Raw genomic sequence first — 27,730 nt, 5'->3', positions numbered from 1 at the left:
GGTTAATGAATCCGACTAGGAACCGTGAGGTGCGGGTTCGATCCCTGGCCTCGCTCAGTGGGTTGGGGATCCGGCGTTGCCGAGAGCTGTGGTGTGGGTTGCAGATGTGGCTCGGATCCCTTGTTGCTGTGGCTCTGGCATAGGCCGGTGGCTACAGCTCGGATTAGACCCCTCGCCTGGGAACCTCCATATGCCGCGGGCGCAGCCCTAGAAAAGGCAAAAAGACCAAAAAAAAAAAAAAAAAACAAACAAACCAAAAAACGTGTAGAGCAACAATTACCCAATCAGGCGAGTGAGCCCAGCATCACCTCAGGGCGTTACCTTTTGCGCGCGTGCTGATAGGACTTGAGCTCTGTCTACTCGCTGAGCATTTTCAGCTCTTCCTGCCCGGCTGTCCCTGCAGTCACCGTGCTCCACCCTAGAGCCCAGAACTGACACTGGGCATCTGTGCCGTTTGACAGCAGCTCCCCACCCCCAGCCCCTGGCAGCCACCGTCCCACCGTCTGTTTATGAGTCTGGCCTTTTAGATTCCACGTATAATTGGGATCCGTGAGACCAGAGAGTCTTTTTCTGTCTGGCTTATTTCACGAGTGTGATGCCTTCCAGGTTCATCCACGTGCTGGAAATGTCAGGGTTCCCTCCTTTTTATGGGTGAGTAATATTCCTCCGGGTGACAACCTCTTTATCCATCGTCACTCAGTGGACCCTTAGGTTGCTTGGCTACTACGGCTACTGCTGCTGTGACCGTGGGGTGTGGCTGTCCCTTCCAGTGTGATTTCGTTTCCATTGTAAATACCAAGAAGTGGGATTGCTGGGTCATATGGTAATTTTTTTTTTTTTGGTCTTTTTTTGCTGTTTCTTGGGCCGCTCCCACGGCATATGGAGGTTCCCAGGCTAAGGGTTGAATCAGAGCTGGAGGCACCGGCCTACACCAGAGCCACAGCAACGCAGGATCCAAGCCACGTCTGCAACCTACACCACAGCTCACGGCAACGCTGGATCCTCAATCCACTGAGCAAGGGCAGGGATAGAACCCGCAACCTCATGGTTCCCAGTAGGATTCGCTAACCACTGCGCCACGACGGGAACTCCTTTTTTTTTTTTTTTTTAATGGTAATTTTTGATTTCTTTTTTTTTGGTCACACTCTCGCCCAGATCCTTAACTCCCTCTGCCTCCAAGGAACTCCCAGATTTTAGAGAATTTGGGCATAGATCCTGTTTATTTCTAAAACTAAAAAGCTTTGAAAACTGAGTCTTAATTGTTGCACTAAAACTCACTAGATTAGAAAAACCTGGCCTGAAGTGTTGCGAAGCTATTTATACCAATTTCTGTCCCATTTGGAGTGAATACTCTAATGTCTTGAGGCAGAAGCAGGCGTTGGGTCCTGCCTGGAGGCTGCTGGCCCTGCCCTCGGGTGGGTGTTGACGCGTCTGGGGAAACATGCACCAGCTCCTGAAATCAGCGATCCCCCAATTCCTCGACACGCTGGTTTTCAGGAGCGCGGGGTGCGGGGTTCTGACCACGAGAGGTCAGCCTTGTGAAGCAATTTAAAACATGTGGTCGCGCCTAACGCAATTCGGTGTGTGTGCAAGCGGTGTTGGACAAGCTCCGGGAGGGTTCGGGCTCCGGCTGCACAAGCCTCCTTTGCTGCATGTATAAAGTTCTGTTTGTTCTGTGAGACAATGGCAAGAGCTAAAAAGAAAGTGGAATAGATTGAATGTATTAATACGATGAAAATCATTTGTGGAGAGTTCCCGTTGTGGCTCAGTGGTTAACGAACCCGCCTAGGAACCATGTGGTTGTGGGTTTGATCCCTGGCCTCGCTCCGTGGGTTAAGGATCCAGCGTTGCCGTGGGCTGTGGTGTCAGTCGCAGACACGGCTCGGATCTGGCGTGGGTGTGGCTGCGGCTGTGGTGTAGGCCAGCGGCTCTGGCTCCAATTGGACCCCTAGCCTGGGAACCTCCACATGCTGCATGTGTGGCCCCCAAAAGACAAAAGACAACAGCAATAAAAAATGTATGAGCTTGTCTAGATTTATAAATACAATCAAATGTGAATCAGAGACTTTGAAAGTGATGAATAAACAAAATACTGAACTTCGCAGGCTAAATGTAAAGGGACTGGGATTAAAGGTTAATAACACAAACTAATTTTATTAAACTGCAAATGCTGTGAGCCACACGGAGCCACTCGCAAAGCCCCTGCCCAGCAAATCTCACAGCTGACGTCAATTTTGGGATCTGGACCCACCCCCTTCCCCAGGGCTGGTGCTTCAGGCCTTACTGCCCTGATAATGAGCTGGCAGCCGAGGCTGGGCTCCTGCACGGCAGCTGCCCTGTCTGCTGGGAGCCGCGGACCGACAGAGACCCCAGCCTCTGCGGCGGCCGCTCGGAGGCCGTGCCCTTGGCGGAACTCCTGCAGCGCAGCGCCTTGGCCTTGGCTGGAGGTGGGTGGCGAGCGGGCCAGGCCATGGGGGTCCTGGCAGTGTGTTGTGTGGGGCGGGGCGGGCAGGGGAGCATCTGCTGGGAGGAGCCCCCCCTTCTGTCATCGGGTGACAAGGGACGGGGCCGGGCGGTGGCTTCCGCTGTTCTGGGCTCACCTTCCTGGCTGTTCCTGAACCCTACGCACCTCGCGAGCTGGCACGACACCTCCCCTGGCCTCGCGGCGCCTGTGTCGAGGCCTAGGGAAGGTGGGTGCCGCCCGGGGCCCCTATCCTCCCCCCGTCTGTGCAGTGCGCGTCTGGGCACAGGGAGGCCGTGCGCGTCCTGCGTGAAGGGCTGAGTCTAGGGGGTGGCAGCCCAAAGGCAAACCTGCGGAAGTTGTAGACACGGCCCGGGGCGGCTGGCAGTGGGGTGCGGGCCCTTCCAGGGCCGCAGACAGGACTTCTCCTGAAGTGCAGAGACTCGCAGCACCTCTGACTTGGGGCGCTGACCTGGTGACGCCGGAGGTGGGAGGCCCGCTCATGGCTGCTGGGTGGCTCCCTGGGCCGCAGACACCCAGGGCCGCCGTCCTGGGAGAGAGTGCGATGCAGGAGCCACAGCAGAAGGGGGCACTCCCCGCGCCTGCAGGGCCGTGGTGGCCTGTCCCAGCCGGGGACTGAGGATGGGGTGGGGACTTCTCAGGGTGTCCCGTGCAGACGGAACGGCCCCCACAGGTACCACCCCTACCCCTGGCCCACGAGACCCTCCCAGCTGGACGTGGTGAAGGTGGGAAGGTGCCCTCAGCAGGGACGGGGGCCTGCAGGTCAGCGCCGCCCCTGCCGCCTCAACTTTGGCCTGGGACCCAGCGTGGGAAGCCGGCCCAGCCCGGACTCTGACCTGCAGAACTGGGCTCTTGCATCTGGGGTGGTTTTTCGGTGGTGAGAGAAAACTCTCGAACGGCCCTGACCACCATCTGGGTTTTTGATTCCTGTGAATGTGAGACGAGTTCAAAATGAAATCCAAATTCATGGCTGGGGGCTCTGCTGAGGGGCTGGGGCGGCCGGCCCTCCGGGCAGCTTCCGCTCCAGTCGCGGTACGACGTGGTTACGACGGGCACGGTGGGGGTCCTGTTGACGAATGTTCGGCTGCCTCTGCGCACCGACGCCAAACAAACGTGGAGTTGAGGGAGCGGAAGAAGTGGCTTGAATTGCCAGCGAAGAGGGAGCACGCGGGCTTGTGCTCAAGCTCGGTGCCCCCCTGGAGGGGGGCGAGGAGGCTTCCGGTGTCCGGGGAGCAGGGCGTGCTCAGCTCGTGGATGTTTCCCGATGGGTGGGTGCTGAGGTCACTGGGCGTCGGCGTCATCAGCCTTCTGGTTCCGGCCAGTCTGGGGTCCACTTGCGGGTGGGCAGCATCCAGTGGACTTCTTGCACCTGCTGGGGCTTCGGCGCCTGCAAAACGGCTCCTAGGACGCGGCTCCGAATATCATCTGCCGTCTTGCAGGAGGACCTGAAGGTCCTGGGCTTCGCTGAACGGCTGGACTATTACTTCTGTTGTCCTTTTTCTCTGCTTTTTTTTTTTTCCACTTCCCTGATTAAACTGGTTCTTTGACTAAAGCTTGTCTATAAATAGAAGGAGCAGGTGGAGGACACAAGTGGGGTCTCTCTGGGAGGCCTCTCAGGGTCCTGCTGGGTTACACCCTCAGCCCCAGAAACCCCGAAGCCACGGTGGGGGTGGGGTAGCGGCCTTGGGACATTGGCCCGTGTCCCCACTGACCAGGCAGAAACCTCCAGGCCACACGCTGCACCACCCCACTTCCACCTCACCCAGCCGCCGGCGCCACCCCGGGGCCTGGTCACCCCCTCGCTTCTGCTGGCCACGTGGCCCACATCTAACGGGGGTTGGACGCGCAGGGAAGGCCCGCCCGTCGCCATCGGCCAGCAGTGGTGGGGCCTTGGGAGCGTGTGCACTCGTGTGTGTGAGCTGCCACACCTGTGCTGGGTGAGTGTGAGCAGGTCAGCACCCAGCAAGGGCCGAGCCTGCAGTGCTCAGGGAGGGGTGGCTGTGAACTCCGGGCCAGGCCACCAGGCAGCCGGAACATGGGGTGCGGGCTGTTCCAGGCCCTGGGACAGTCTGTGGGTGTGGCTTGGGATGAGCAGGACCGGTCCCATGACAATCCCAAGGTCCATGGAGCAAGGCCACGGGAGCAAGAGCCTCTTCCCCGCCAAGGGGGAGGAGTGAGGCTTGAGCTGTTTGTGCTCAATGCTGCCCACACCCCCAATGCAATACAGTTGTGCCAATCAAAAGGATTTAATGAACATTTATTAAAAGTATTTGTGGAGTTCCCGTCGTGGCGCAGCAGAAATGAATCCGACTAGGAACCATGAGGTTGTGGGTTCGGTCCCTGGCCTCTTTCAGTGGGGTAAGGATCCCGCTGTGAGCTGTGGTGTAGGTCGCAGATGTGGCTCGGATCTGGTGTTGCTGTGGCTCTGGTGTAGGCTCGCAGCTGTAGCTCCGATTGGATCCTTAGCTGGGGGACCTCCATGTGCCGTGAGTGCGTCCCTAAAAAAGGCAAAAAAACCCAAACCACAGCAAAAACTTCTTTGCTTGGCCCAGCAGGGGAGTGAGTGGTGATGAGACAGCCCTTTCCAGTCCTGACGCTTCCCCCCACCCCTGGCCTGAACATCCCACCATAAAGCTCTGGGCGTATGCACGTTGCTCCCTGGGGCCCCTGAAAACCTGCTCGGTAGCTCTGGGAGGAGACGGAACCCCAGGGCACCACCCTAGCCCCCACTCCCACCGGCCCTCCTGGCTCTCCCTGGCTGCCAGCCCTGGAGGACGACGGCCTGCTCAGGTTGGCCCAGGAGAGCCCCAAACTGGAAACGTCAGGGCTTGCAGCCAGGGAGCGGGCATTGGGCTGCGTTTGGGGTCAGATGGGGTCTCCCCATGCCCCTCCCTGGCCCCCGTGCACCCTCTGCACTGGAGCGGGGGAAGGACAGAGCCCGGCCCCGCCGGTGGGACGAACAGACACCGCGGCCCCACCTTGGGATGGTTCGCAAGGGCCCCTCTGGGTCCACGGCATGGCTTTCCGTCGCCAGAGTGCCGCTGGGCGCATGGAGCCGGCTTTCCTGCTGGTCGGGAGCACGGCCGTCTCTTGGTTGTTCTGAAACCAGACTTCCCGCTCATGGAGAAGGCACGTTCGTCGTGAGCAGTGAGCACAGTAACGCCCCCACGTGCACAAATCGGGGAGCTACAGCAGGGTGTGCCCAGAGCACCCCACGGGGGGCCTCATGCCCCTGCACGCCCCCTCCCTTTGAGCGCAGGTCCCCTTGTCCCCCAGCAGGTGCCTCTTCCCCGCGGGCTGCACCTGCTGCGCGTTGGTGGAGGCAGCGCCATCCCCATTTCCTAATCGCTGCAGAGACGACCTCAGCTCTTAGATCCCGTTGTCTGGGTGGACCTGGTGCCGTGGGCCTGTGGCAGGGACACTGGGGGCTCGCGTTCCCAGGGCATGGCTGTTCGCCCCGAAGGCGGTTGCGATTCCAGCCGGGCTCGGGGGTTTGCCCGGCAGCGGGCGGAAAGAAGCCATGGCCCCCTGGTCGAAGCTGCCTTCCTCTCCTTCCGCCGTTTCTGCTCATCGAAAATTCCCCTCTTTGCCTGTCATTCTGCCGCACGGCCTGCGCGGCGGTCTTCTCTCAGTGTCACTGGTCCCAGACCCGCCCCTGGGCTGCGCGGGCTGTGCCTCGTCACTGCTCTAGTCCTGTCTGCCCTCCTTTCCTTGGACGAGACGCTGCTCTGCATGGGGTTCGGGGAACGTGGCCGGAGTCCAGCCGGACCGTCCATCATTCTACCCTTGTCTCCCCTGGTGGCCGCCGTTCTGTGTAGTGACCCTTCTTGTGTGGTCTGAGCTGGCGCCACACCACCCAGCGTCTCATACCGTCCTTCACCTTGGGCCTTTGGTGGACAGCAGACCGCCTGTTTGCCACGGGTATTCTCCCACGTGGCAAGGTGGGAGACCGAAGCTGTTAGCCGTCCATGTGCTATCGGTTCTGGGCTGCATTCTTCATGCCGGGCCTAGACGGAGGGTTGTGAACGAGACAGATGCTGCCCCTGCCCCTGAGGGTCAGGGCAAGTGGCCGACGCTCACCCAGGAGTGTGGGGGCACGTCAGGGCCTATGAGGTGCGAAGAAGGTATTGAACTCGCGCTAATGGTAGCAGCAAGGAAGGCTTCCTGGAGGCGGTGGCCTCTAACTAAGTCTGGGGGGATGAGCAGAGTCAGAGCCCACCAGGCAACGAGGTGAGGAGAACCCGCTGAGGAGCTTTGGCTGGACGGAGGGCCTCTTTCACACCGGAGGAGCGTCCACTGTCCTGGGCCCTGGGACTCAAGGCATCAGGCCACCGCCCAGGCTTTCCCTCCAGCTGGCCACCCCTGCGGCGGGGCCACTGCTGAGCTGGAACGGATTGGTAGCTTGCCCTGTGCACGTCTGACTGCCCAGCCCGGGGCCAGCCCACTGATGATGCTGAAAAGTACTGAGCTGCCTGGGCAGCCAAGGTGACTGCCTGTTGGTTTCTTGCTGAGCCCTGGCCTGGAGCCTGGGGTTTGATCCCTGGGCTCGTGGGCATGCCTCCAGAGGCGTGACCAGGGTGGACGCACTGTTGCTCCTGTCCCCAGGCCTCGCTCCCTGACCAGACCCCAGTCGGGCTCCTTGGAGTCCCTCACCCACGGCCCCACCATGAAGTTTTCTGTTTTGTTTTTTTCTTTTTTGGCACCTGCGTGCACCAGCCTGATGGGGGATTTCAGTTCCCAGGCCAGGGCTTGAACCTGGGCTGCAGCAGTGAAAGCGCCAGGTCCTACCCCCCAGACCACTTCCGGCCTGTGACGTCTCAGACACACACTGACTCTGCTGCTTCAGCTCAAGCCACATCCCTACAGTACCTGCCAGAGAAACTGACCCTTCGTCCCAGCCACCCCTGGGGAGGCCAAGGGTTTTACCTAGAAAAGCAGGCCTTTATCCTCCTGTTATAGCAAACCAGAACCAGGGCCCCTCCTGCTTTTCTTTTTTCTTTTTTCTGTCTTTTTAGGGCCGTACCCGTGCCATATGGAGGTTCCCAGGCTAGGGATCGAATCAGAGCTGTAGCTGCCGGCCTACGCCACACTCAAAGCGACACAGGATCTGACCGCATGTGCAACCTGCACCACAGCTCATGGCAACACCGGATCCTTAATCCACTGAGCAAGGCCAGAGATTGAACCTGCAGCCTCAAGGATGCTAGTCAGATTTGTTAACCACTAAGCCATGATGGGAACTCATGAACGTAGTAACTTTTTTAAAAAATGAAAGCATAGGGGAGTTCCTGTTGTGGCTCAGTGGTTAGCGAATCCGACTAGGAACCATGAGGTTGCAGGTTCAATCCGTGGCCTTGCTCAGTGGGTTAAGGATCCGGCGTTGCCGTGAGCTGTGGTGTAGGTTGCAGACGCGGCTCGGATCCCGCGTTGCTGTGGCTGTGGCGTAGGCCGGCAGCTACGGCTCCGATTGGACCCCTGGCCTGGGAACCTCCATATGCCGCAGGAGCGGCCCAAGAAAATGGCAAAAAGACAAAAATAAATAAATAAAAAATAAATAAAAATGAAATCATAATTTTTTTTTTGTCTTTTTGCTATTTCTTGGGCCACACCCTCAGCATATGGAGGTTCCCAGGCTAGGGGTCCAATCAGAGCTGTAGCCACCTGCCTACGCCAGAGCCACAGCAACGCGGGATCCGAACCGCGTCTGCAACCTACACCACAGCTCACGGCAACGCTGGATCGTTAACCCACTGAGCAAGGCCAGGGATCGAACCCACAACCTCATGGTTCCTAGTCGGATTCATTAACCACTGCGCCACGACGGGAACTCCTGAAATCATGTTTTAATTTAAAAAAATTTTAAAGTGTAGTTGATCATGTGGTAACTTTCTAATAACATTTTTTGGTCACACACTTAAGCTAGAACAGGGATCTACAGCTTTGGGTTAAAGGCAGAGGTTTGCTTCTCAACAGTAAAGCTCTCAGTTTCCGTATATTCAGTGGTTTCTGCACGGAAAGAAACTGATGGCAAGACTTGTTTTTTAGGAGGCCCCGTCGTGGCTCCGTGGTTAAGGAATCTGACTAGCACTCGGGAGGCTGCGGGTTCAATCCCTGGCCTTGCTCAGTGGGTTCAGGACCTGGCGGTGCCTGCTGCCGACTTCTGAGGCCCATGTTCGGGTGCCTTCCCGCTTCTTGACAATCTCTACTTGGCCGCCCGCTCTCAGCAGGCTCGGCCCTCTCGCAGGACCCTCTTCTGCAGCCCTAGATTCCATGGGACTGAAGCCTGATCTCGCTTCCGCTCGTGTCCTGGCGCCTCTGATTCAATCCGGCCTTTTCACTTAAATCAGGCCTGGAGGCAGGAGTTCCAGCTCATGCACACCCTCATTTTCCCTGTGGTGACAACAGAGAGCCAGCACCTGGCCGTGCCTCTGTCACTAACCAGCGCTGGGATGAGCACAGGTGCCAAGCGCCTGGTGGAGCCGGAACCCACAGACCCCTCTCCTTCACGGGACGGCAGTCTCATCCTCAGGGGTCCTGCCTGGGAGCAGAGGAATCTGGGAACAAAAGGCAAAGAAAGAGAAAGTCGGGGGAGAGGGCAAGGCGATCCCCCCATCCTCCACCCTGGCTGCAAAGCCTCCCCCAGGACGGGTGACGGTCAGAGAGAGAAGTCCTGTCACCTGCGCCCCCACCCGGGCTTGTCCACAGGTCACCTGGCAGAGCCCAGCTCAGGTGGGGACCGGACTGCTCAGCCCTCCCCGTGTCACTCTCCTTTGCCTTTTCCCTCGGAGCTGAAACATGCCTGTCAGGTCATCCAAGGAGCATGCCAGGAGCTTCCTGGCTCTGGCGTGTCATGGCCTGTGAGGCTCTCCTCCACCGAGCATGTGGCCTGTGGCCATGTCTGTCATGGCAGCAGCTCCATCTGCTTGTCCCCAGGTGACATTAGGGTGCACAGCCCCCTCGGCGGGTCACCGGCATGGCAGCCCCAAAGGGACAGGTCCCAGGTCTGAGCCTATCCAACTGGGCAGCCTCCGCAGGCCATGTAGTGCCTGTGGAGCCACCTGTGAAATGGGACTCTAAACCCCTGCAGTGAGGCCACGATGGACCCCAAAGAGACGTTCTCTGGGATCGGCGACTGAGACCCTGTTTAGAAAAGTGCAGATGTGACCAGGCTCAGGCAAGTCTGGGTGCCACCTGGCTGGCAAGGCAGGGAGGGAGCAGGTAACAGGGCCAGCCGTGCGACCTGTGCGCTGATGGACCTGCAGGGCAGCCCTGGGCAGGGCCCAAGGCCACAGCTGCTCTGGCTCCCGTGGCCCTTTTCCCAGGCGCCTTGGTGATAACCCCCATGGGGCCGTGGCCTCCGAGTCTGTGCTCTTCCTTGTCCAGACTGCAAAGTGCACTCTGGCCCGGTCGCCACTTCGGGTGCACTCACCTTCAGGTTTTCTCGGACTAAGACCAGCCTTTAGGGCTGCACTCGCAGCATATGCAGGCTCCCAGGCTAGGGGTCGGATTGGAGCTGTAGCTGCCAGTTTGTGCCAGAGCCACAGCAGCGGGGGATCCAAGCTGCCTCTGTGACCTACACCACGGCTCATGGCAATACCGGATCCTTAACCCATGGAGCGAGGCCAGGGATCGAACCCGCAACCTCATGGATCCCAGTTGGGTTTGTTAACCACTGCACCACAACGGGAACTCTTGCAGCTCACCTTCTTGATCCACCCCTCTGTCGAAGGACTTTCGGGTTGTCTCTGTATCTTGGCTGTTGAGAATAGTGCTGCTGTGAACAAAGGGGTGCATGTATTTTTTGGAATTTTTAAGGTTTCTTTCTGGGTCTATGCCTAGGAGCGGATTGCTGAATCATATGGTAGTTGTACTTCTGGATTTTGTTTGTTCTTTTTTGGCCCCACCCGTAACGTATGGAAGTTCCAGGGTCAGGGATCAAACCAGAGTCGGGGGTCGAACCCGCATCCTCATGGATGCCAGTCGGGTTCTTTAACCCCTGAGCCACGGCAGGAACTCCCCTACGTCTGGTTTTGATGGAACCTCACACTGTTGCCTTGGCGGCTGCACCAGTGGCCTTTTCTTTCTCCCAGCATCGTGTTGGCAGCTTCGTCGTGGTCCAGTGTATGTCAGCGTCCCGTTTTTTCATGGCTGGCCCTTCTCCGCTGACCGGACGGACCCCCACCAGTTGATGGCTGTTTGTGTCATTTCCACATTTGCCTGGTGTGACTCACGCGGTGCTGAACATGTGTGTACAGGTTTCTGGGTGGCGGTTTATACCACTGGCCTATAGGTTGAATTGCTGTCACGATTAGAATGTGTAATGAAAAGGATGAAGGAGGCAGAGTTCCCGTCGTGGCTCAGCGGTTAACGAATCTGACTGGGAACCATGAGGTTGCAGGTTCGATCCCTGGCCTCGCTCAGTGGGTTAAAGATCCGGCGTTGCCGTGAGCTATGGTGTAGGGCGCAGCCGAGGCTCGGATCCTGTGTTGGCTGTGGCTGTAGCCAGCAGCTACAGCTCTGATTCGACCCCTCTCCTGGGAACCTCCATGTGCCACGGGTGTGGCCGTAAAAAGACTAAAGACAAACAAAGAAACCAACCGAAGGAGGCATGCGTGTGCCTGCCTGGAGCAGTCGCTAGGATTGCCATCAAAAAGCCAGACGAGGAGTTCCTGTTGTGGCACAGTGGTTAACGAATCCGACTAGGAACCATGACGTTGCGGGTTCGGTCCCTGCCCTTGCTCAGTGGGTTAACGATCCGGCGTTGCCGTGACCTGTGGTGTAGGTTGCAGACGCGGCTCGGATCCTGCGTTGCTGTGCCTCTGGCGTAGGCCGGTGGCTACAGCTCCGATTCAACCCCTAGCCTGGGAACCTCCATATGCCGCGGGAGCGGCCCAAGAAATAGCAACAACAACAACAACAACAAAAAAAAGACAAAAAAAAAAAAAAAAAAAGCCAGACGAGGCAGATGGCACCAGGGCCCACGCCTCTGTGCTGCACGCTGGAATCTGGGAGGTAGTAAAGAAAATTCTACCCTGGGAAGGGCGCCGGGCGGCCGAGGGGCGAGGGGCGAGCTTCCTGGCGGGACAGCCCGCCCCTCCCCCCACCCCCTCTCCGACCCGCTCCTCCCCTCCCCCGCCCCCTCCTCCCCAGAGTCCGAGAACCTGGGCTTCTTGAGGCGGAAATGGGGCATTTTCACCTTCTCGGCATTCCCCTGGCCCGGGAGGAAAGACAGGTGGCTGGGGTGGGGCCAGCACCGCTGTGACGTGCTGGTGAGCGAGGTCGCCCAGGCCAGGAGAGGCCAGCCGCCGTGCCGCCAAGGCCACAGTGAGTGGGCCGGGGTCCGTGGGCTGTGGGGCGGGCGGGAGGTGCCGTCTGGAGGGGAGGTGGCTGGAGCCCCGCTCAGCAGGACACAGCCGGGACCAGCTGGGCGTGCAGAGGTGGAGGGAGAGCTCAGAGCACCCCTGGCTGCCCGGGGCCCCGAGGGGCTTTCCTGACCCTGGCCGTCGAGCCAGCAGCTCTCTGCTGACCTGAGGGCGAGGTCCGGCCCACTGAGGCTGCCTGCGGCTTCCTGCTCCTTCATCTCTGAGTCCTTGGCCTAGAGCTGGCCTCCCTCCCCACCTGCCTGTCAAGGGTCGGTTGGCATGTCCCCTCCTCCAGGACGCCTGCCGGTTCTGGAGTTCTGCCTTGCTGCCCTGCCCCTGCCGGCCCCCTACCACAAGGAATAGACCCGTTGACGGAATGAATGCGTGAAGGAGAATCTGAGTTTGGCAGGAGCGCGTCTTGGGCGGCTGACAAGGGCCTTTCTGCGTCTCCCTGAGAGCTCAGCCTGTTCTCTGCTCTTGGCTGCAGGGGGTCACTTTGCAACAGTATCGCCGGGCTAGCGGGGCGTGTGCTTTGTGTCTCATGATGCCACGATGCTTGCTCACCTCCTTTCCCCTTTTAACCACGTGGGTCATGGGTGGAAGCCCCGGGCGTAGCCCGCTGCTGGTCTCGGGGAGAGCAGCGCGCTGTGGACCACTGCCTGGCCCAGCCCGCCTTCCTCTTGAGCCAGTTTGGGGCTCAAATTCTATTTTACACCACGTGAAGCCGTGATGGAAAGCTTAGCCGTCTCATAGGGAGCCCGACCGCTTTTCCTCACTGTCCCCTCTCTGCTGTGACACTGCCCTCACGGCCCCTGGGAGGGAGAGGTTTAAGGCTCTGTGTGCCAGGCGGAGGGTCCTCAGGGGAGGGTCTCGGACCTTCTAGGAGGAGGCACCGGGCTTATCGGGGGTCGAGCTCGAGCGGGTTGGGGAGCCTGCCTGGTCGGCTTGGGAACTCTCTATTTTTACCTCATAGAGCTGTTTTCACGGGCGGGGCTGTGGTCCAGTCTCCTGGCAGAGTCAGTGTCTCCCATTGACCTGTGTCCACACCCAGGGAAGTGGCAGTTGGGTATCATAGCCTGGGGAGGCGTCTGGTGCCCTGAGCATGCAAATGTCTCCTCAGGCGTGGCCCCGTCTGATTCTCCTGAGTTACCGAGGCTCTGACCTGGGCGTGCGTCCGCCCCTCTGCAATAAGCACGCTGAGGGGCCAGGACAATGTCCCTTCCCCACCCGGGGGCTGCGGTGGGGGTGCGTTGGCTGCAGTGCCCGTCGGGGACGGTCTCCCGGGGACAGTCCCATGAGGCAGCCACAGAGGGTGGCCTCAGATGGCAGAACCCAAGGTGCCTGGCATCCATGGCCCCCCTTCTGGCCCCACGCTGTCCTGGGGCTTCAATGCAGGAGGATGCGGATGTGGCAGCCAGAGCTCGTGTCCATGTTCTGAGCCATACAGCCCGGCTCTGTGCAGCCCGTGCCTCCATCTCTAGAGCCGGGACAGGGCGGGCAGCACGTGCATGGCCCTCGGACCCTCAGCCTGGCCGGCCACCGCTCCGCAGGAGTGACCTCGGGGGCTCCCTCAGGACCCCAACTGGCCACCAGGGGGCGGCAGCGGCCAGGTCCCCTGTGGCTTGCAGCCCAGCAGGTGGGCCAGAGGACCACAGGTCGCCCAGGGGGACTCAAGCCCTGGCCTCGCCCCTGTGGGTCCACTGGCCTCAGGCAGAGCCGGGCTCCAGGCCCACTTGACGCACAGGACAGAGGGGCCCCACAGGCAGCACTTAAGAACCCTAGCATTTCACCTAAGTGGCTCTTTCAAATCGGGACTGTCCCCACGCTGGGCACCGTTGCCTCTTCTACAGTTCTGGGGCCCAGGCTGCCCTTGCCCCCCCCCAGCCTAGGGACCACCCTGCCCCGCCCTGGTACAGGGGCTGTAAACAGAGAGGTGCCAGGACCGCGGGCATCCGGTTTACGACCGGGTGGCTGGCCAGGCCTTCAGACCAGCCCCACTGCTCAGAGGAGGCCAGAGTCGCCTGCACCCTCGCCTGGCTGGTCTTGGAATTGGCCATGAGGCCCCAGGAGCAGGACTGAGGGCAGCCTCTCAACTCCCTGCCATCTCCTTTGTGCAAGTGCGCGTCCACTAGCCAAATGGGAGACCTGGCATCACGGCGGCTCTGATCCCCAAGGCCAGCCTGGAGGTGGGGGCAGCTGGAGGCCCCTCCGCCCCGTGCCCGCCATATCTTTGCGGCACATTCACTGTGGGTCTGGTCGGTTCGCGTAGCTGAGGTCCCAGTGGGACGAGATAAGCAAAGGCTGGTGAGGACCCAAGGACAGAGCCCCGGGGCACGAGTTCCGGGGACACGCATGGTCGTGCCACCACATTTCCTTACAGACACGGCAGAGACAAGGCGAAGAACCTCAGGACGTGACAGCAGAGTGTCACACCCCACACGTCTGGCCGTGAGCCTCTTGGCCACCATCTGAGCCCGGTGGCCCTTGACCGGCAGTGGCTCCACGAGCTGGACCATGCATGTGCCAGTGAGGCGGGGGCCAGGGCCCCTCAGCTCCAGAAGGAAGGGACGCTGGCTGTGGAGATGCGCGCCCTTTGACCCCAGGCCTTTTGAGGAACCCTCTCCGTGGGGCGCCGTCCACTGGACCTCACTCTCGAGCTGGCTCCCCTGGCAAATCTCTGCCATCTGAACAGTGCCCTTGCTCACCCTGACCAGGCATGGCTTCTCTCTGGGGCTTTCAGGGCAGGCACGTCTTCCAGGGTCCCAGATGCCAAGGAGCAGGGCGCCAAGACAGAGGGTGGCGCTGAGGGCTGAGCCCACCCCCACCCCAGGCCCTGGCTCTGCGACCTGGGTGGGCCCAGCTGTGCATCCCCTCCCTGGGTGGGGACGGGTGGCCAGCTGCCCACCAGACAGTGCCCCCACCCTGAGACTCCTGAAAGCAATTAGTGAGGCCAGCCCCCAGCCGGGCAGGTCTCACGCAGGCGTTGCCCTGGTTCCACGAGTCCCGAGTCTCTGCCAGAGGACATTTCAATCCCCGCTGCATCCGACCCTCCTGCAGGGGGAACGTTGCACACATGGGAGCAGGCCCCACGTGGCGGGGGGGTGGGGGGCATAGCCCAGGAGGCGCCCCAGTGCAGGGCTGACGGGCCCCTCGACCCCAGGGAACAGGGGTGGTGGCAGCTTCGGGACCAGAAAAAACATGTGGTGGGTTCCCCTGGCCTTCGCTGCCAGACTGGCTGCTGCCTGGTGGCCGCCCAGTGTCCTCCGTGCCTGCCTGGAATCCCACCTCAGCCCCCCGCCTGGGAGAACCCCACCTTGCTGTCTGGGGACCTCGATACCCTGCTCCCCAGCCTGCCCTGTCCCACCTGCCCAGCCTGGGGGTCAGAGGGCACCTGAGGCCTGGGTGGCATCAAGCCCTCTGTGCCTGTTGTACAGGCCCCAGGCCGTCGCTTTTGTGCAGGAGGCTGGCTGCAGAGCTGGGGACGGGACTGCTGTAAAAACGGAAACAGCCCCCAGACCTCGTGACCGGAGTGGAGCTGGGCTGCTGCGCCCGCCGTGCCATGGCCCCTGGGGAGTCTGGAGCCCAGGCGTGGCCGAGGGCCAGAGCTCTCTGAGCCTCCTGTCCCCTCCCACCACCACCTGGGTGGGGGAGTGCCTGTCTGTGCACCCGTTAGCGGGCACTTGCTCTATGCTCACTGGGCCTTCAAGTTGGAACTGCGGAGAGACAAGGTCAGGTGCCCAGCAGGCTAGTGCCTTGCGGGCTGGGGGGCTGGGTTCAGGGGTTCTTGGGATGGACTGGGGCCAGGGCCTCGTGGGAGCATCTTGGGGACCCCTGAAGGAGGGGACCTGTGGCTGTGTGGGCAGGGGGGTCTGAGTGCAGGGTGCTGGGGGCAGCATGTAGTGAACACGGAGGGGCCGGGGGGGAGGCCACCCAGCTGTGGGACCCTCCCAGGCAGGTGCTGGGTGCAGAGTGTCACCCATGAGGACCCTGGGCTGAGGATTTGGGGGCAGAAATCCAGGTGGTAGCCTGGTCTAGAGCTGCCTGTGTGCCCAGGGCCCCCCACGGACACATTCCCCCCCCCCCGGAGCTCCTCCCTCCAGGTCCAGAGGGGGCCGCAGGCCCGGCTCCGGGGGCGGGGGGCGGTCTTGGGGCTGAGGGCAGAGTGTGGGGGCCAGGCTGGCACAATTACACAATGGCAAGCGGACTTAAGGCTAAGCACGCTTGTGACAAGTGTGGGTGTGCTGTGAGAGGACAGGCATGGTGACAGTAAGTGTGTGTGTGTGTGGTCTCCTCTGTGTGTGTGTCTGAGTGTGTGTGTGTGGTCGCCTCTGTGTTCTTGTGTCTGAGTGAGTGTGTGTGTACTTACACTCGTGTCCTTAGCCGTGTGCCTGTATGTGCACGTCTACATGTCTGAGTGCACGTGTGCTCATTTTGTGTTCAAGTCCACATGTGTGTGCTTTTACCAACACATACTGGTGTCTACACACCCTGGTCTGGGGTGTGTCCGCTTCTCGCCTGCGGTGGCCAGCGTGTGGGCCGAGGTGCGTGTGTCTGCCTGTGTCCCCTTGTGCTCATGGGGACGAGGTCTGTGGCCTGCGGCATCTTCGCCCACACAGCTCGTGTGTGTGCATCCGTGACTTGCACGTGGAGGTGTGTGTGTAGCTGTGCTCACACGTCACGACGCACGTGTTTGCTCAGACGCCGTGACCCTTGGGTCTCTGAGGGACAGGGGACGGTTGATTGGGACCTGCTGGGGGCTGGTTGGCCCCGCCCATGTGAGGCGGGGTGCAGCTGATGGGGGGCGGTCTCTCTGGATGGAGTGCGGTTTGGGGGGCGGTTCCGGCAGCCCACTGGGCCCCGACGCTCCCTGGACCTGGAGCCGCTGCTGCGTGTTGTCCCGGGCACGTCTCTGTGTGGCGCCAGCTGAAGTCTTGCAGCACCGCCAAGCCTCCGTATGTTATTTCCGCTGTGTTTCTCTGTTTATGGGAAGTGACGTTGATGTTTCCAATTAACGTTCTCATTGTTTTATTTAAAGAAGAAATGGTAACGATTTAAAGCAAACGATCTAGTGGCTGGGAGTTCCCCTTGGGGCGCAGCAGAAACGAATCTGACTAGGAACCATGGGGTTGCGGGTTCGGTCCCTGGCCTCGCCCAGTGGGTTGGGGATCCAGTGTCGCCGTGGGCTGTAGTGTAGGTTGTAGACGCGGCTTGGATCTGGTGTTGGTGTCGTTACGGCATAGGCTGGCAGCAACAACTCCGATTAGACCCCTAGCCCGGGAGCCTCTATGTGCCGCAGGTGCCCTAAAAAGACAGAAGACAAAAACAAAGCTACCCAGTGGCTGCCCTGCAAACTCAGTGGGCGGCAGGCCTTGGCTTCTGTGGACACGGGCCAGCAGCCCGAGGGCCCTTCAGGACGCTGCATGGGCAAAGGCACCCGTGACTGTCCGTGGGAGAGGGGCCAGCACGCGGTCCCTGGAACTCGCCTGCTCAGCCACTTCTGGCACCACTCACATCTCCTGGGGCTGGTGGGCCCGCTGGAAGCCAGAGGGGGCAGAGCTGGGCTGCAATGTCCAGGACCCAGAGCAGGTGGCCGCACAGAATCACGCCTGCTGCCTTCTCTGCATCCCCTGGGTGGACATGTGGAGTGGGAGGCGCTGGTGCCACCAGCTCCCGCAAATGCAGTCAGCTTGCCGCAGGGAGTTTGAGCCCGAGGTGCCTGGCTCTGAAGTTTTGCTCTTGACAGAGCACTCGTCCCACCTCCTGAAGGTGACTCTGCAGTCCAGGCCCCGGCCCCACCCGACAGGTCCATGCGAGGGACCAGCAACCAGCACAAGAGGAGGAGCAGGAAGCAGGAAGAGCTGCAGGTCAGAGGCTCGGCCTGAGACTGACAGTTCCTCGCCGCCGTGGGTGGAGGTCGGCAAAGGACCGCACCTCAGAGGAAGGAACGCATCGTCTGAGGCGGGTTGCAGCCCATTCCTGGGCGGGAGCGCCGGGGAGCAAGAGGCCCAGCTGGCACCGGGGCTGCAGACGGCCCGCCTGGTCCTGGGGGAAGAACCCCCGAGAGCCTTCCCTGAAAGTATGTTTCCGAGGATCAGGGCAGCCGCTGGAGGTGCCCAGGTCACATTCCGACACCAACGGGCGGCTTCGGGACAGCCCCGCGTGCCCGTTTCCACAAAGCTTGGAGCTGAGAGGCTGCCCTTCTCAGTGCAGCACGGCCAGCGTCGCTTCTGCCGCTTCACCATGAAATACGAAGGGACGAGGCCGGCCGTGCAGCAGAACGTCCAGATAAACAACAGGAGGAAGGGTCCAGGGGAACCATCAGCATCCGGTAAATAGGAGACAGCAAAAGAAAACCAAACTGCCCACTGTCATCAGGCAACGTTGCTTCCATAACACGAACGAAGCGCCACGGAAGAGAAGCCCCGGGAGCAGCAGAAACGCAAGGGGTCCTCCCGGGAGAGGAAGGGTGTCATTCCCGCAAGGGAACGTGAGATAAAAGCGCGGGGATTCGGAATTAAGGAAATTCGTAGAATACATCAAAGAACAGCAGTTCCCCCCTGTTCACTAATTGTGATGACGGAAATGCCTAAAATAAAAGCACAGAGAACCCGAAACAGGAGAGGAAAGCTCGGCGTCCAGAGGAGCCCTGTGCGAGGAGGCGGACCAAGCAGGGAGGAGGCCGAGCGGGGCGTCAGGACGCGGAGGCGGGGAGCGCCCGCCCCGGGGAGCGTGCCGGCGGAGCGGCTGGAAAGAAAGCAGTTTCCGGAGTTCCTGTCGCAGCAGTGGTAAGGAACCCGACTAGGATCCATGAGGACGTGGGTTTGATCCCAGGCCTCGCTCCGTGGGTTAAGGATCTGGCGTTGCCGTGAGCTGTGGTGGAGGTCACAGATGTGGCTCAGATGCCGTGTGGCTGTGGCTGTGGTGGAGGCCTGCAGCGACAGCTCTGATGAGACCCCTAGCCTGGGAACGTCCATATGCCTCGGGTGCGGCCCTTAAAAAAAAAAATGATAAAAGGCAAAAAAAAAAAAAAAAGATGAGGGCAGAATCATGTCCCTTGCAAATGCTCCAGGACGTCTCTGCCCCCACGCTGGGTGGACCGACTGCAACAAAAAAAAGCACGCCGGGGCCTCGGACCGAAGCTGGCTGCAGACCAGAGAGCCAAAGCCAGAGCCGTGAACAGAGGCCCAGCGCCCACAGGTCTGTGGGGCCGTGGCCACGGCCCCTGGAGGAGGCAGAAGGGCAGGCAGAGAGCCTGGGGGAGACTGGGCTTCCATGCAGGGCGGCCGGCCGACCCCGCCAGAGCTGAGCGGTTCTGTGTACAGATACAGGCAGGGGACCCCAGCCCCCCAGCCAGACCGCAGGCTTGGAGGGAGGCTGTGGGTGCACAGTCCAGCCCTCCTGGGCGTACCCTACAGCCATCCGCCTGGCACCGCGTCACGACTGAGCAAGGGTGCACCCTGCCGTTCCAAGGGTGGAACCCGGGGCCTTGAACTTCTCCCCTGAGAGGCTCTGAAGGAAGCGCGGCCACGCTCCAGCGTAGCTCCTGGGCATGGTGTCCCCTGCGGCCGGCGTGCGAGGAGCACCTGCGGCTGAACTCGGGGAACCGGCTGTGACTGAGACCAGAGCCCTGTGGAAACGTGGCAGAGCTGGGCGGGGAGAGGTCAGGACCCTGCCCTTGGCTTCACCTGAAACTTTCCTATTTCATTTTTTGTGGATTTTTGGGGGCGCAGGACATTTTTTATGTTAAAAAAAAATGCATTGAAATACTAGGTATCTGCGTGACTAATGTCCCCGGGGGCCCGGTCTTAAATCTGCTCCCGAGGCCCGGGCCTGGCTCCCCAGGCTTGTCCAGCCAGCTCGGCTGTGGCTCCAGAGGCGGGAGATGGGGAACAGGCCCCTGAGAGGGGGTCCGCCAGTGCGGCGCAGAGGTGACAGCGAGGGGCCCGCCCCTCAGTCAGAGAGCTGCAGTGGAAGCCCCTCCCCGCTGGAACTGGGCTCCGGGCGCTCCCTGCCCATCCTCCCGGTTAATGAATAAAAAATTACACAGCCTTAACCAGAACACTTAAAAATTTGTAAACAAATGAATTCTGCATTTCGAATGAAGCTCAGAATCAAGTGTCCCGAAGATTTAAAAACACAAAACAGGAGTCAGCTGGAGAAGGGCAGCAGGTAAAGCGGGAGCTCAGAGGCCCAGGGGCCGTGCATGCAGGAGGCCAGGACGGCGGGGTCCCGCCACCGTGCCGGAGGGGGCGTCAGCCACCAGAGCAGAGACACGTCTGCACACAAGGCGCCACCGTTCCTGGGAAAATGGCCCAAGAAAGAGCCGGAGACACGTGCGTGTCAGGACGGTCACCTGCCGAGAGGAGGAGAGCGCGCAGCTGGGACCCAGGGAGACGCGCGTGCTGTGCTGTGGGCTCTGTCTGCGAAGAGAAAGGCAGGCTTACCTGCTCCTCCAAAACGCTGTCCTCGTGGCTTAAACGGTCCTATTTAAAGAGAGACACAGAGTTCCCGTCGTGGTGCAGCAGAAACAAATCTGACGAGTATCCATGAGGACACAGGTTCAATCCCTGGCCTCGCTCCGTGGGTTAAGGATGCGGTGTGGCCGTGAGCTGTGGTGTAGGTTGCAAATGCGGCTCAGATAGATCTGGCGTGGCTGTGGCTCTGGCTGTGATGTAGGCCCCCAGCTGTAGCTCCGATTTCACCCCTAGACTGGGAACCTCCATATGCCACAGGTGCAGCCCTGAAAAGGGGCGAAAAAAAAAAAAAGAAAAAAACCCAACTGTGAAACCAAAAGTATAAGGGAAAAACGTTGAAAATAGAGAAAAATGGAGCAGGCCGGCGATGATGGGGGAATGTGAGTTAGCAGCCACGCCTCCCTGGGTCAGTTCTGGGGAGAGAAGCCGAGGCAGAGAGGGAGCTCCCCGTGGAAGAGGTGTTGCCCCACGAAGAGTCCCCTGGTCCCCAGGGGTGAGAACACGGAGCAGGGAGGACAGGCGAGGTGCTGGGGCCCTGGGGCAGCTCCACGCGGGGGCACAGCACTCCCCGTCCCGGCGTCATGTGGGTCCAGTCCTGGGCTGGCTCGGAGGATCCAGGCCGAGAGCAAGGACCAGTGGGGAGGAGGGGGCCCAGGAACCTCTCCCGGGGGTGGGGGGAGGAGGAGGAGGGAGGCGGGGCCCAGGACACACAGCTAGAGACGCCAGAGCCAGGCCCTGGACGTGACCTCCTCCCCGGGCTGGACAGGACCCAGAGCTAGCTGAGGCTGTCTTTGGGGCCAGTGGGACTTGGAGGGCACCTGCCTGGCACCTGGTCTCCTGGGCTCCACGGGGCAGGTCTACGTACGGTCCAGAGGCACCCAGGGATGGAAGCGCCAGGGAGCCTAGCGGGAGGCGAGGGAGGGTCCACACAGCCCAGCAGCCCCGAGGCCCCAGTGTGGGCTGGGGTCATCCGCCGGGACCCCCGGCGCTGGTCCACGTCTGGGACCAGCACTCGAGATGTGTTCGTCCTGGCACTGCCTGGACAGCCTGTTCTCAGAACCTCTCTGGAGACCTGAGTAGGTGACAAGGTGCAAAGGAAACATAGACACCCCAGGCTTCTGACCCCAAACCCCGGTGTCCAACCTGCTTGGTCAGGAGCCTGCAGCCAGAGTGGGCGGCATCACTGTGACGCCGAGAGCTCCAGGCGCCCCCAGCACTGGGCTGGGGCTGTGCTCCGTCTTCCATGGAAAATAACAAAACTACAGGCAAACAGGGGCTCAGTATCGACAAACTGTTGAGTTTTATTTTTTGGCCTTTTTAGGGTAGTTCCCAGGCTAGGGGTCTACGCCACAGCCACAGCAGTGCCAGATCTGAGCCGTGTCTGTGACCCTCACCACAGCTCATGGCAACATCAGGTCCCTAAACCACCGAGCGAGGCCGGGGATGGAACCCCCATCCTCATGGGTACAAGACAGGCTCATTACCGCTGAGCCACAGTGGGAACTCTGCAATATTGAGTCTTGTTTGCAGACCGCAGACATCGTGTCTTGGGGGTGCCACACAGCCACTGTCCCTGAGCTATCCTCTTCTACGACCTCACCCTCTCGCTTGGGCGCCAGGGTACCAGCCCCGCCCCTGTGCAGAACTGTCTTAATGAGCCCCGGCCTGGCCCGGACAGTGACGCCCAGCCACGGGGTCTAGGAACTCCCATCCACCCACCCTCGCGGGGAATGTGCTGATGACAGACAAATGGGACCGCTCCTGGCAACGGGCACCTGGACCAAAGGGCTCTGCCTGCCTCCTGGCACACAGGCCGGCCAGACAGACGTGAGGAGCGGCTGGGCAGCGGGTCCCCGGGAGTCGTGCCATGTGGACCAGCTGGTGGCTCTGGCCCCTGGTGGCCGTCTGCGCTGCGGACCAATTCCGGGACCTGGCGGTGAGGATTATGCAGGACACGCCTGTCATTGACGGGTAAGAGCCACTCCTGTGATAGCGCCCAGCTCTGGCTCCTGAGCTGAGCCAGCAGGTGCTCTGCGGTGCCTCTGCAGTGACTCAGTTTCTCCTGCTGCAGTGTGGCTTTTGCCCTTTGCTGGCCCTGCTTTCTTCATGGGGTCTCTTGGGGCCCCAGAGGCTTGAGCAGAGGAGCAGGAGGGAGGCCCTGGGACACCCCACAGCCTGGCCCCCTTGGATCCCAGCTCCGAGTGGTGCTGGGGCCAGGCACCGCGGAGCCTGGCGGGGTCCTGCCGCTGAGGCCTCAGCTCCTTCTTTGAGGCCCGGGTGAGGGTGGCACTGTCCCCTCGGCCTCTTGACCCTCCTTCCTGAGGCCTCTTGTCCACCCCCTGGGGTGACCCCACAGGCCAGTGCCCAGCTAGATGTCACCAAGGCAGCTCAGGCCGCAGTGCCCCAGACCAAGCCCCTAGGTGTCCACTCCCACGGTCCCCTTCCAGCCAAGACCCTGGCGACTCTTCTCACTCTGTCCTTGATGTCAGCTAACCTGCTGCTCCTGTGCCCCCCAACCCCTCCCGCACGGGGTGGTGGCTGCCCCTCCTTGCGCTTGGCCAGAGGTCAGGTCTCAGCCCTGCAGCCCAAGGGAGACCCAAGGCCAGCTCCTGCCCTTCCGGCTCAAGCTCCCCAGCCCTCGGCTCCCACAGAGTCCTCCCCTGGGCCCCCGAGACCCCTCACTGACCCCACACCTAGTGTCCAGCTCCTGTGCTCAGCTCCCCGGGCTTGCTCGAGCCCTGGGCACGAGCACCCTGCACACACACTCCAGCTTCCTGCTCTTCCCGCCGGGGCGTCCAACCCAGCGGAGCAGCACACGCTGGGGCTCGTGTGCTGGGAAGGTTTAGGAGCTTACACGCCTCTGGGCTTGACTCAATCAGAGCCCTACCCGAAAAGCAGAGAAAACGGGGGTCCTGTCATGGGGGCCGCCGGCCCTCCCTCAGCCCCGGTCTCCCCCCTACCACCTCCTTCCTGGAGCCCCTCTTCCTGCTCTCGTCTCACTTACCTCTGAGGAGCCCTGCGGGCTGCGTCTCCTGACAGGCAGGGCCCACCGCCCTTGGCTCCTGCTGTGGCAGGAGGGGCCTGGGCCAGGCCAGCAAGGGCAGTCAGAGATGCCACAGCATGAGGCAGGGTGGTGGTTCTTTCACTCCAGGGGACTAGGGCAGCTGGGCACAGGGCAAGGGGCCAGAATATAGGTGCTGGATGCTGTCCAGAGGCTCATGTGAGAGGTAAGATGGCTCCAAGAGCCCAGCAAGCCAGCAAGGCTCCGGAAACAGGGATTCGGACATCTTGGAAGCTAAGGTTGACAGGATTAAAACTAGTTAGCGCTGGCTACTCCTGCAGGTGACAGACCCAGGTAAGCAGCTCCAATCACAGAGAAGTCCAGAGGGAGTCCTGGCATGGCATTCCATGAGGCTGTAGCCACCAGCCCCACAGCTACCTCATGGTTTAATAGGGCTGTCCCTGCTCCAGCCATCACATGTGCATGTCGTACTGGCCTAAGTGTGTGCGTGGCTGCCGTTTCTAGCACCGTCCAGCAGTCAGAATCCTCCTTTCTGTTGTTTGAGTTGGATGGCAGGGCCCTCTGTCACTGCCCAGGCCGCTGCCCAGGGCACACGGATGAGAGCCGACTTGCCAGGTCTACCAGAAGGTGGTGTTGCCCATAGGGCGGAGGTGGCCCCTGTCCCTCACCTCAGGTTCAGACAGAGGGTGGAGAGGCTGCGGGAGGAGGAAGAACAAACTGGAGGCAGCGGGGGTGGGGCTGGATTTCTCAGGGGAGCAAAGTCCTGGCCAGCCCTGGTCCGGGGACAGCGTGTTACCCCGCAGCGAGGCCATGGCCTCACTTCCCTGGGCTCACCTGCTTCTCAACCAGCAAAGCTTTGCGGCGCAGGGGGGCTCCACGACCTGGGCATCCCAGTGTTAAGGTTGACAGTGACCACCCCCCACCCCCCCACCGCCAAAGCCCTGCCCCTGGGGCTCCTGGGAAAACCTCAGCCGCAGAGACGGGGCTTCCTGGGGGAGGTGTGGGCGTGTTCTTGGGAAGAGAGGCAGCAGAGGGCCTGGGGGGCGCCTTGCTCCCATGGTGGCCCTGGAGGATGAGGGGGCAAAGCCAGGTCCCCAAGGGCAGGCCACCCCCATGCGGTCCTGCCCTCGCCCTGGCCCTGCGAGGGGGATTTCACCTGGAACTCAGGGTGTGACCCAGGCCCTACACCCCCAGTCCGCCAGCCTCATTGGTGGCGCTTCTTTCATTTCCCACCTTCCCCTGACCCCAAGCCCGGAAGAAGCCCCCCTCCCTCTTTCTCAGCAAAAGCTCTGGGAGGCGGGGCCTCCGTGCAAGGCTCAGCTCAGTTACCTGGCTGGGGCGGGGCACAGATGGGACCTCACCTGTGCTGTGGTTATTCACCCTATCACCCTTGTAGTCCTTGGCCCATGAGAAGCGGGGGGACAAGAGGCGACTGGCCGGGGTGGCAGCTTGGCGGGCCCGGGTCCAAGTGGCTGTCCTGACCTGCCTCTGGCCCCTCCTCCCGGCCCCTCCAGGCACAATGACCTGCCTTGGCAGCTGCTGAATCTGTTCAACAATCAGCTTCAGGACCCGGGGGCCAACCTCTCCAGCCTGGCCCACACGCACACCAACATCCCCAAGCTGAAGGCTGGCTTTGTGGGCGGCCAGGTGGGTCTGGCCGTGCGTTGCCTGCGGGGAGCCCTTGGCTCCTGGCTGACCCGCCGCCCCTCCCTGGGGGCAGGGTACCTCCCTTGGCCCTTAGAGGGGACTCTGCTAGCCCCCCAGGCTGTGGGAGGGAAGCCAGAGGCCCATGTGCACGTGGGGGGGGGCCTGGCCCTGCACCTCGGCTCCCAGCCCCGCCCCGTCATGCCCCCAGTTCTGGTCCGCGTACGTGCCCTGCGACACCCAGAACAGAGACGCCGTGAAGAGGACCCTGGAGCAGATCGACGTCATCCAGCGCATGTGCCAGGCGTATCCCGAGACCTTCGCCTGCGTCACCAGCAGCACAGGTGCGTCCTGGCTCCCGGCCCTCCTGGGGGGAGCCCGCAGGGGCCACCGTGCTGCCTGTGGCTCTCGCGTGGCCCCTCGACCCCTGGACTCCTGGGTTCCGCTCCCCAGCCGGGCTCTCCTTGCAGGCATCCGGCAGGCCTTCCGGGAGGGCAAGGTGGCCAGCCTGGTGGGCGTGGAGGGTGGCCACTCCATCGACAGCAGCCTGGGCGTCCTGCGGGCCCTCTACCACCTGGGCATGCGGTACATGACCCTCACCCACAGCTGCAACACGCCCTGGTGAGCGGCCGGGGCGCCGGCAGGAGGGTCTCAGGGCGCGTCCTGGAGGGGGGTGGGCTGGGACAACCCCTGGGCGCCCGCTCTCTGCTCTCCCAGGGCCGACAACTGGCTGGTGGACACGGGCGATGACAAGGCCCAGAGCCAAGGCCTGTCGCACTTTGGGCAGGTGAGTGGGGGCGGGGCGCTGTCACCCTCGGGGCTGGGCTGTGTGCCTGGTCTCCTGCCCTGGGACCCGGTCTTCGGAGGGCTCCCACGTTCCAGCCACCGAGGCGCTGGCTCACAGCGGGTCCAGCCGGTGCCTGGGCCTCGGGGGCCGCGAACCCCAGGGTGCCCGCCAGGTCCCCTGAGCCCCGTCCCCTGCAGAGCGTCGTGAAGGAGATGAACCGGCTGGGCGTCATGATCGACTTGGCCCACGTGTCCGTGGCCACCATGAGGGCCGCTCTGAAGCTGTCCCAGGCCCCCGTCATCTTCAGCCACTCCTCGGCCTACAGTCTGTGCCCGCACCGGCGCAACGTGCCGGATGACGTGCTCCAGCTGGTGGTGAGCGGCGGGGGAGGGGGGCGCCCCCAGCCGCTCCTGGGGGGACAGGGCTCAGGGCCCCGGGCGGCCTGGCTGCCCCGACCGCAGCTGCGCCCTCTCTCCCGAGCAGAAGGAGACGGGCAGCCTCGTGATGGTCAATTTCTACAACGACTACGTTTCCTGCTCGGCCAAGGCCAACTTGTCCCAAGTGGCAGGTGCGTGGGTGTGAGCGGCTGCGGTGCCGGGCGGGGGCCTCCGGCGGGAGCCGCATGTGCTGTCTCGCCGCAGATCACCTGGACCACATCAAGAAGGTGGCGGGAGCTGCGGCCGTGGGCTTCGGTGGGGACTACGATGGTGTGTCCAGGTAAGGCCCGCGTCCTGTGACCGCTGTCCATGTGTCATGAGGGGCTGGAGACAGGGTGGCCCTGGCGACTCCAGGGTTCAGGCCCCAGGCCCCGCCCTGAGCTGAGAGCCCGCCCTGCCCACCGTGTCTCAGGGTCCCCTCAGGCCTGGAGGACGTGTCCAAGTACCCAGACCTGGTGGCCGAGCTGCTCAGGAGGCAGTGGACGGAGGCCGAGGTCAGGGGCGCCCTGGCCGACAACCTGCTGAGGGTCTTCGAGGCAGTGGAGCAGGTGAGAGGGGCCTGCCCCCCACCCCCCAGCCCCCTGTTCCCTCCCCAGGGCGGGCAGCCAACCCCCGTCTGTCCACAGGCCAGCAATCACGCTCAGGTTCCAGGGGAGGAGCCCATCCCGCTGGGCCAGCTGGAGGCTTCCTGCCGGACGAATTACGGCTACTCAGCCGCCCCCAGCCTCCACCTCCCGCCGGGCTCGCTGCTGGCCTCCCTCGTGCCCCTCCTCCTCCTCAGTCTTCCGTGACTCCCCTGGGGACCAGCTGACACGCACTGTGCAGGCGTAGACTGGTCTGCCCTGAGCAGGGCCCCGGCTCCGGGAGGCGCCCTGGGACCCTCAATAAAGGTACCGACACTTCGAGTCTCGAGGGCCGTGTGTCATCAGCTCCTGGGCCCCGGGGGAGGGGGGGGCGGCTGGATACCAGGCGGAGTGCCTGAATCTTGAAGGTCAGGCCGGAGGGCTCGGGGTCTGAGAGATCTTGCGTGGACCTCACTGGTCAGTCTTTAAACACACACAGTCCAGCTGCCGCGGCCGCCTCCCAACACGCACCTGCACAGGGCACGGGTGTCCACAGACGCACACGCATGCGCCCACGCTCGTGGGTGCCCACAGCCCACCCCTTGGCCCAGCCTCTCTTGGTCAACAGGAAAGTAAATCCTGGAGCCGGGGGGCAGGGAGGGCGGAGGGCCCACCCCTTCAGGGGCCCCTCACGGGCTGGGAATGCGCCACACAAGTGCCAGGACCCTGTGGGGCGGTGCTTCTCCCAAGGCCGCTCTTTCTCCCCTGGTTTTGGTGGATGCGTCGAGAGGAATAAGCTAGGGGTGGCTGGGAGCTCCCATGTGGCTCAGTGGGTTAAGGAGCCGGCGGTGTCACTACAGGGGCTTGGGTCAAAGCTGTGGTGCAGGGGGTAAACTAAACCAAAGCCAGCGGGTGACAGGCCACCAGGCAGGAACCCCTCACGTCCCTGCTGGCCCCCT

The 27,730-nt window shown here is 61.9% G+C and overlaps 1 protein-coding gene across 5 annotated transcripts; it reads left to right on the top strand.

Moving 5' to 3' along the window:
* Nucleotides 1-332: 332 nt before the first annotated feature.
* DPEP1 (dipeptidase 1) lies at nucleotides 333-27,113 on the top strand. Of its 5 annotated transcripts, none has more exons than XM_084958629.1 (11): nucleotides 333-651; nucleotides 22,131-22,289; nucleotides 24,855-24,987; nucleotides 25,196-25,328; nucleotides 25,455-25,605; nucleotides 25,702-25,771; nucleotides 25,969-26,145; nucleotides 26,255-26,339; nucleotides 26,413-26,488; nucleotides 26,621-26,756; nucleotides 26,835-27,113. In XM_084958629.1, exons 2-11 carry the CDS (start codon nucleotides 22,186-22,188, stop codon nucleotides 26,997-26,999), a joined length of 1,230 nt encoding a protein of 409 aa, XP_084814755.1. In that variant the 5' UTR covers nucleotides 333-651; nucleotides 22,131-22,185; the 3' UTR covers nucleotides 27,000-27,113.
* Nucleotides 27,114-27,730: the final 617 nt, after the last annotated feature.

The sequence above is a fragment of the Sus scrofa genome, chromosome 6 (genome assembly GCF_054392235.1).
Source record: "Sus scrofa isolate SSC_HxYL_T2T_F1_AM1 chromosome 6, Sscrofa_HxYL_maternal_Yorkshire_Landrace_v2.0, whole genome shotgun sequence".
NCBI lineage: Eukaryota > Metazoa > Chordata > Mammalia > Artiodactyla > Suidae > Sus > Sus scrofa.
Note: the sequence above shows the minus strand (reverse complement) of the source record. Positions and strands in the feature narration are given on the sequence as shown.

Excerpts from the sequence above, each read along its gene's own strand:
- DPEP1 (XM_084958629.1), top strand. The coding sequence starts at position 22,186 with ATGTGGACCAGCTGGTGGCTCTGGCCCCTGGTGGCCGTCTGCGCTGCG. Across the intron at positions 22,290-24,854 it reads GACACGCCTGTCATTGACGG|GCACAATGACCTGCCTTGGC; the intron begins GTAAGAGCCACT and ends CGGCCCCTCCAG. Across the intron at positions 26,489-26,620 it reads GACTACGATGGTGTGTCCAG|GGTCCCCTCAGGCCTGGAGG; the intron begins GTAAGGCCCGCG and ends ACCGTGTCTCAG.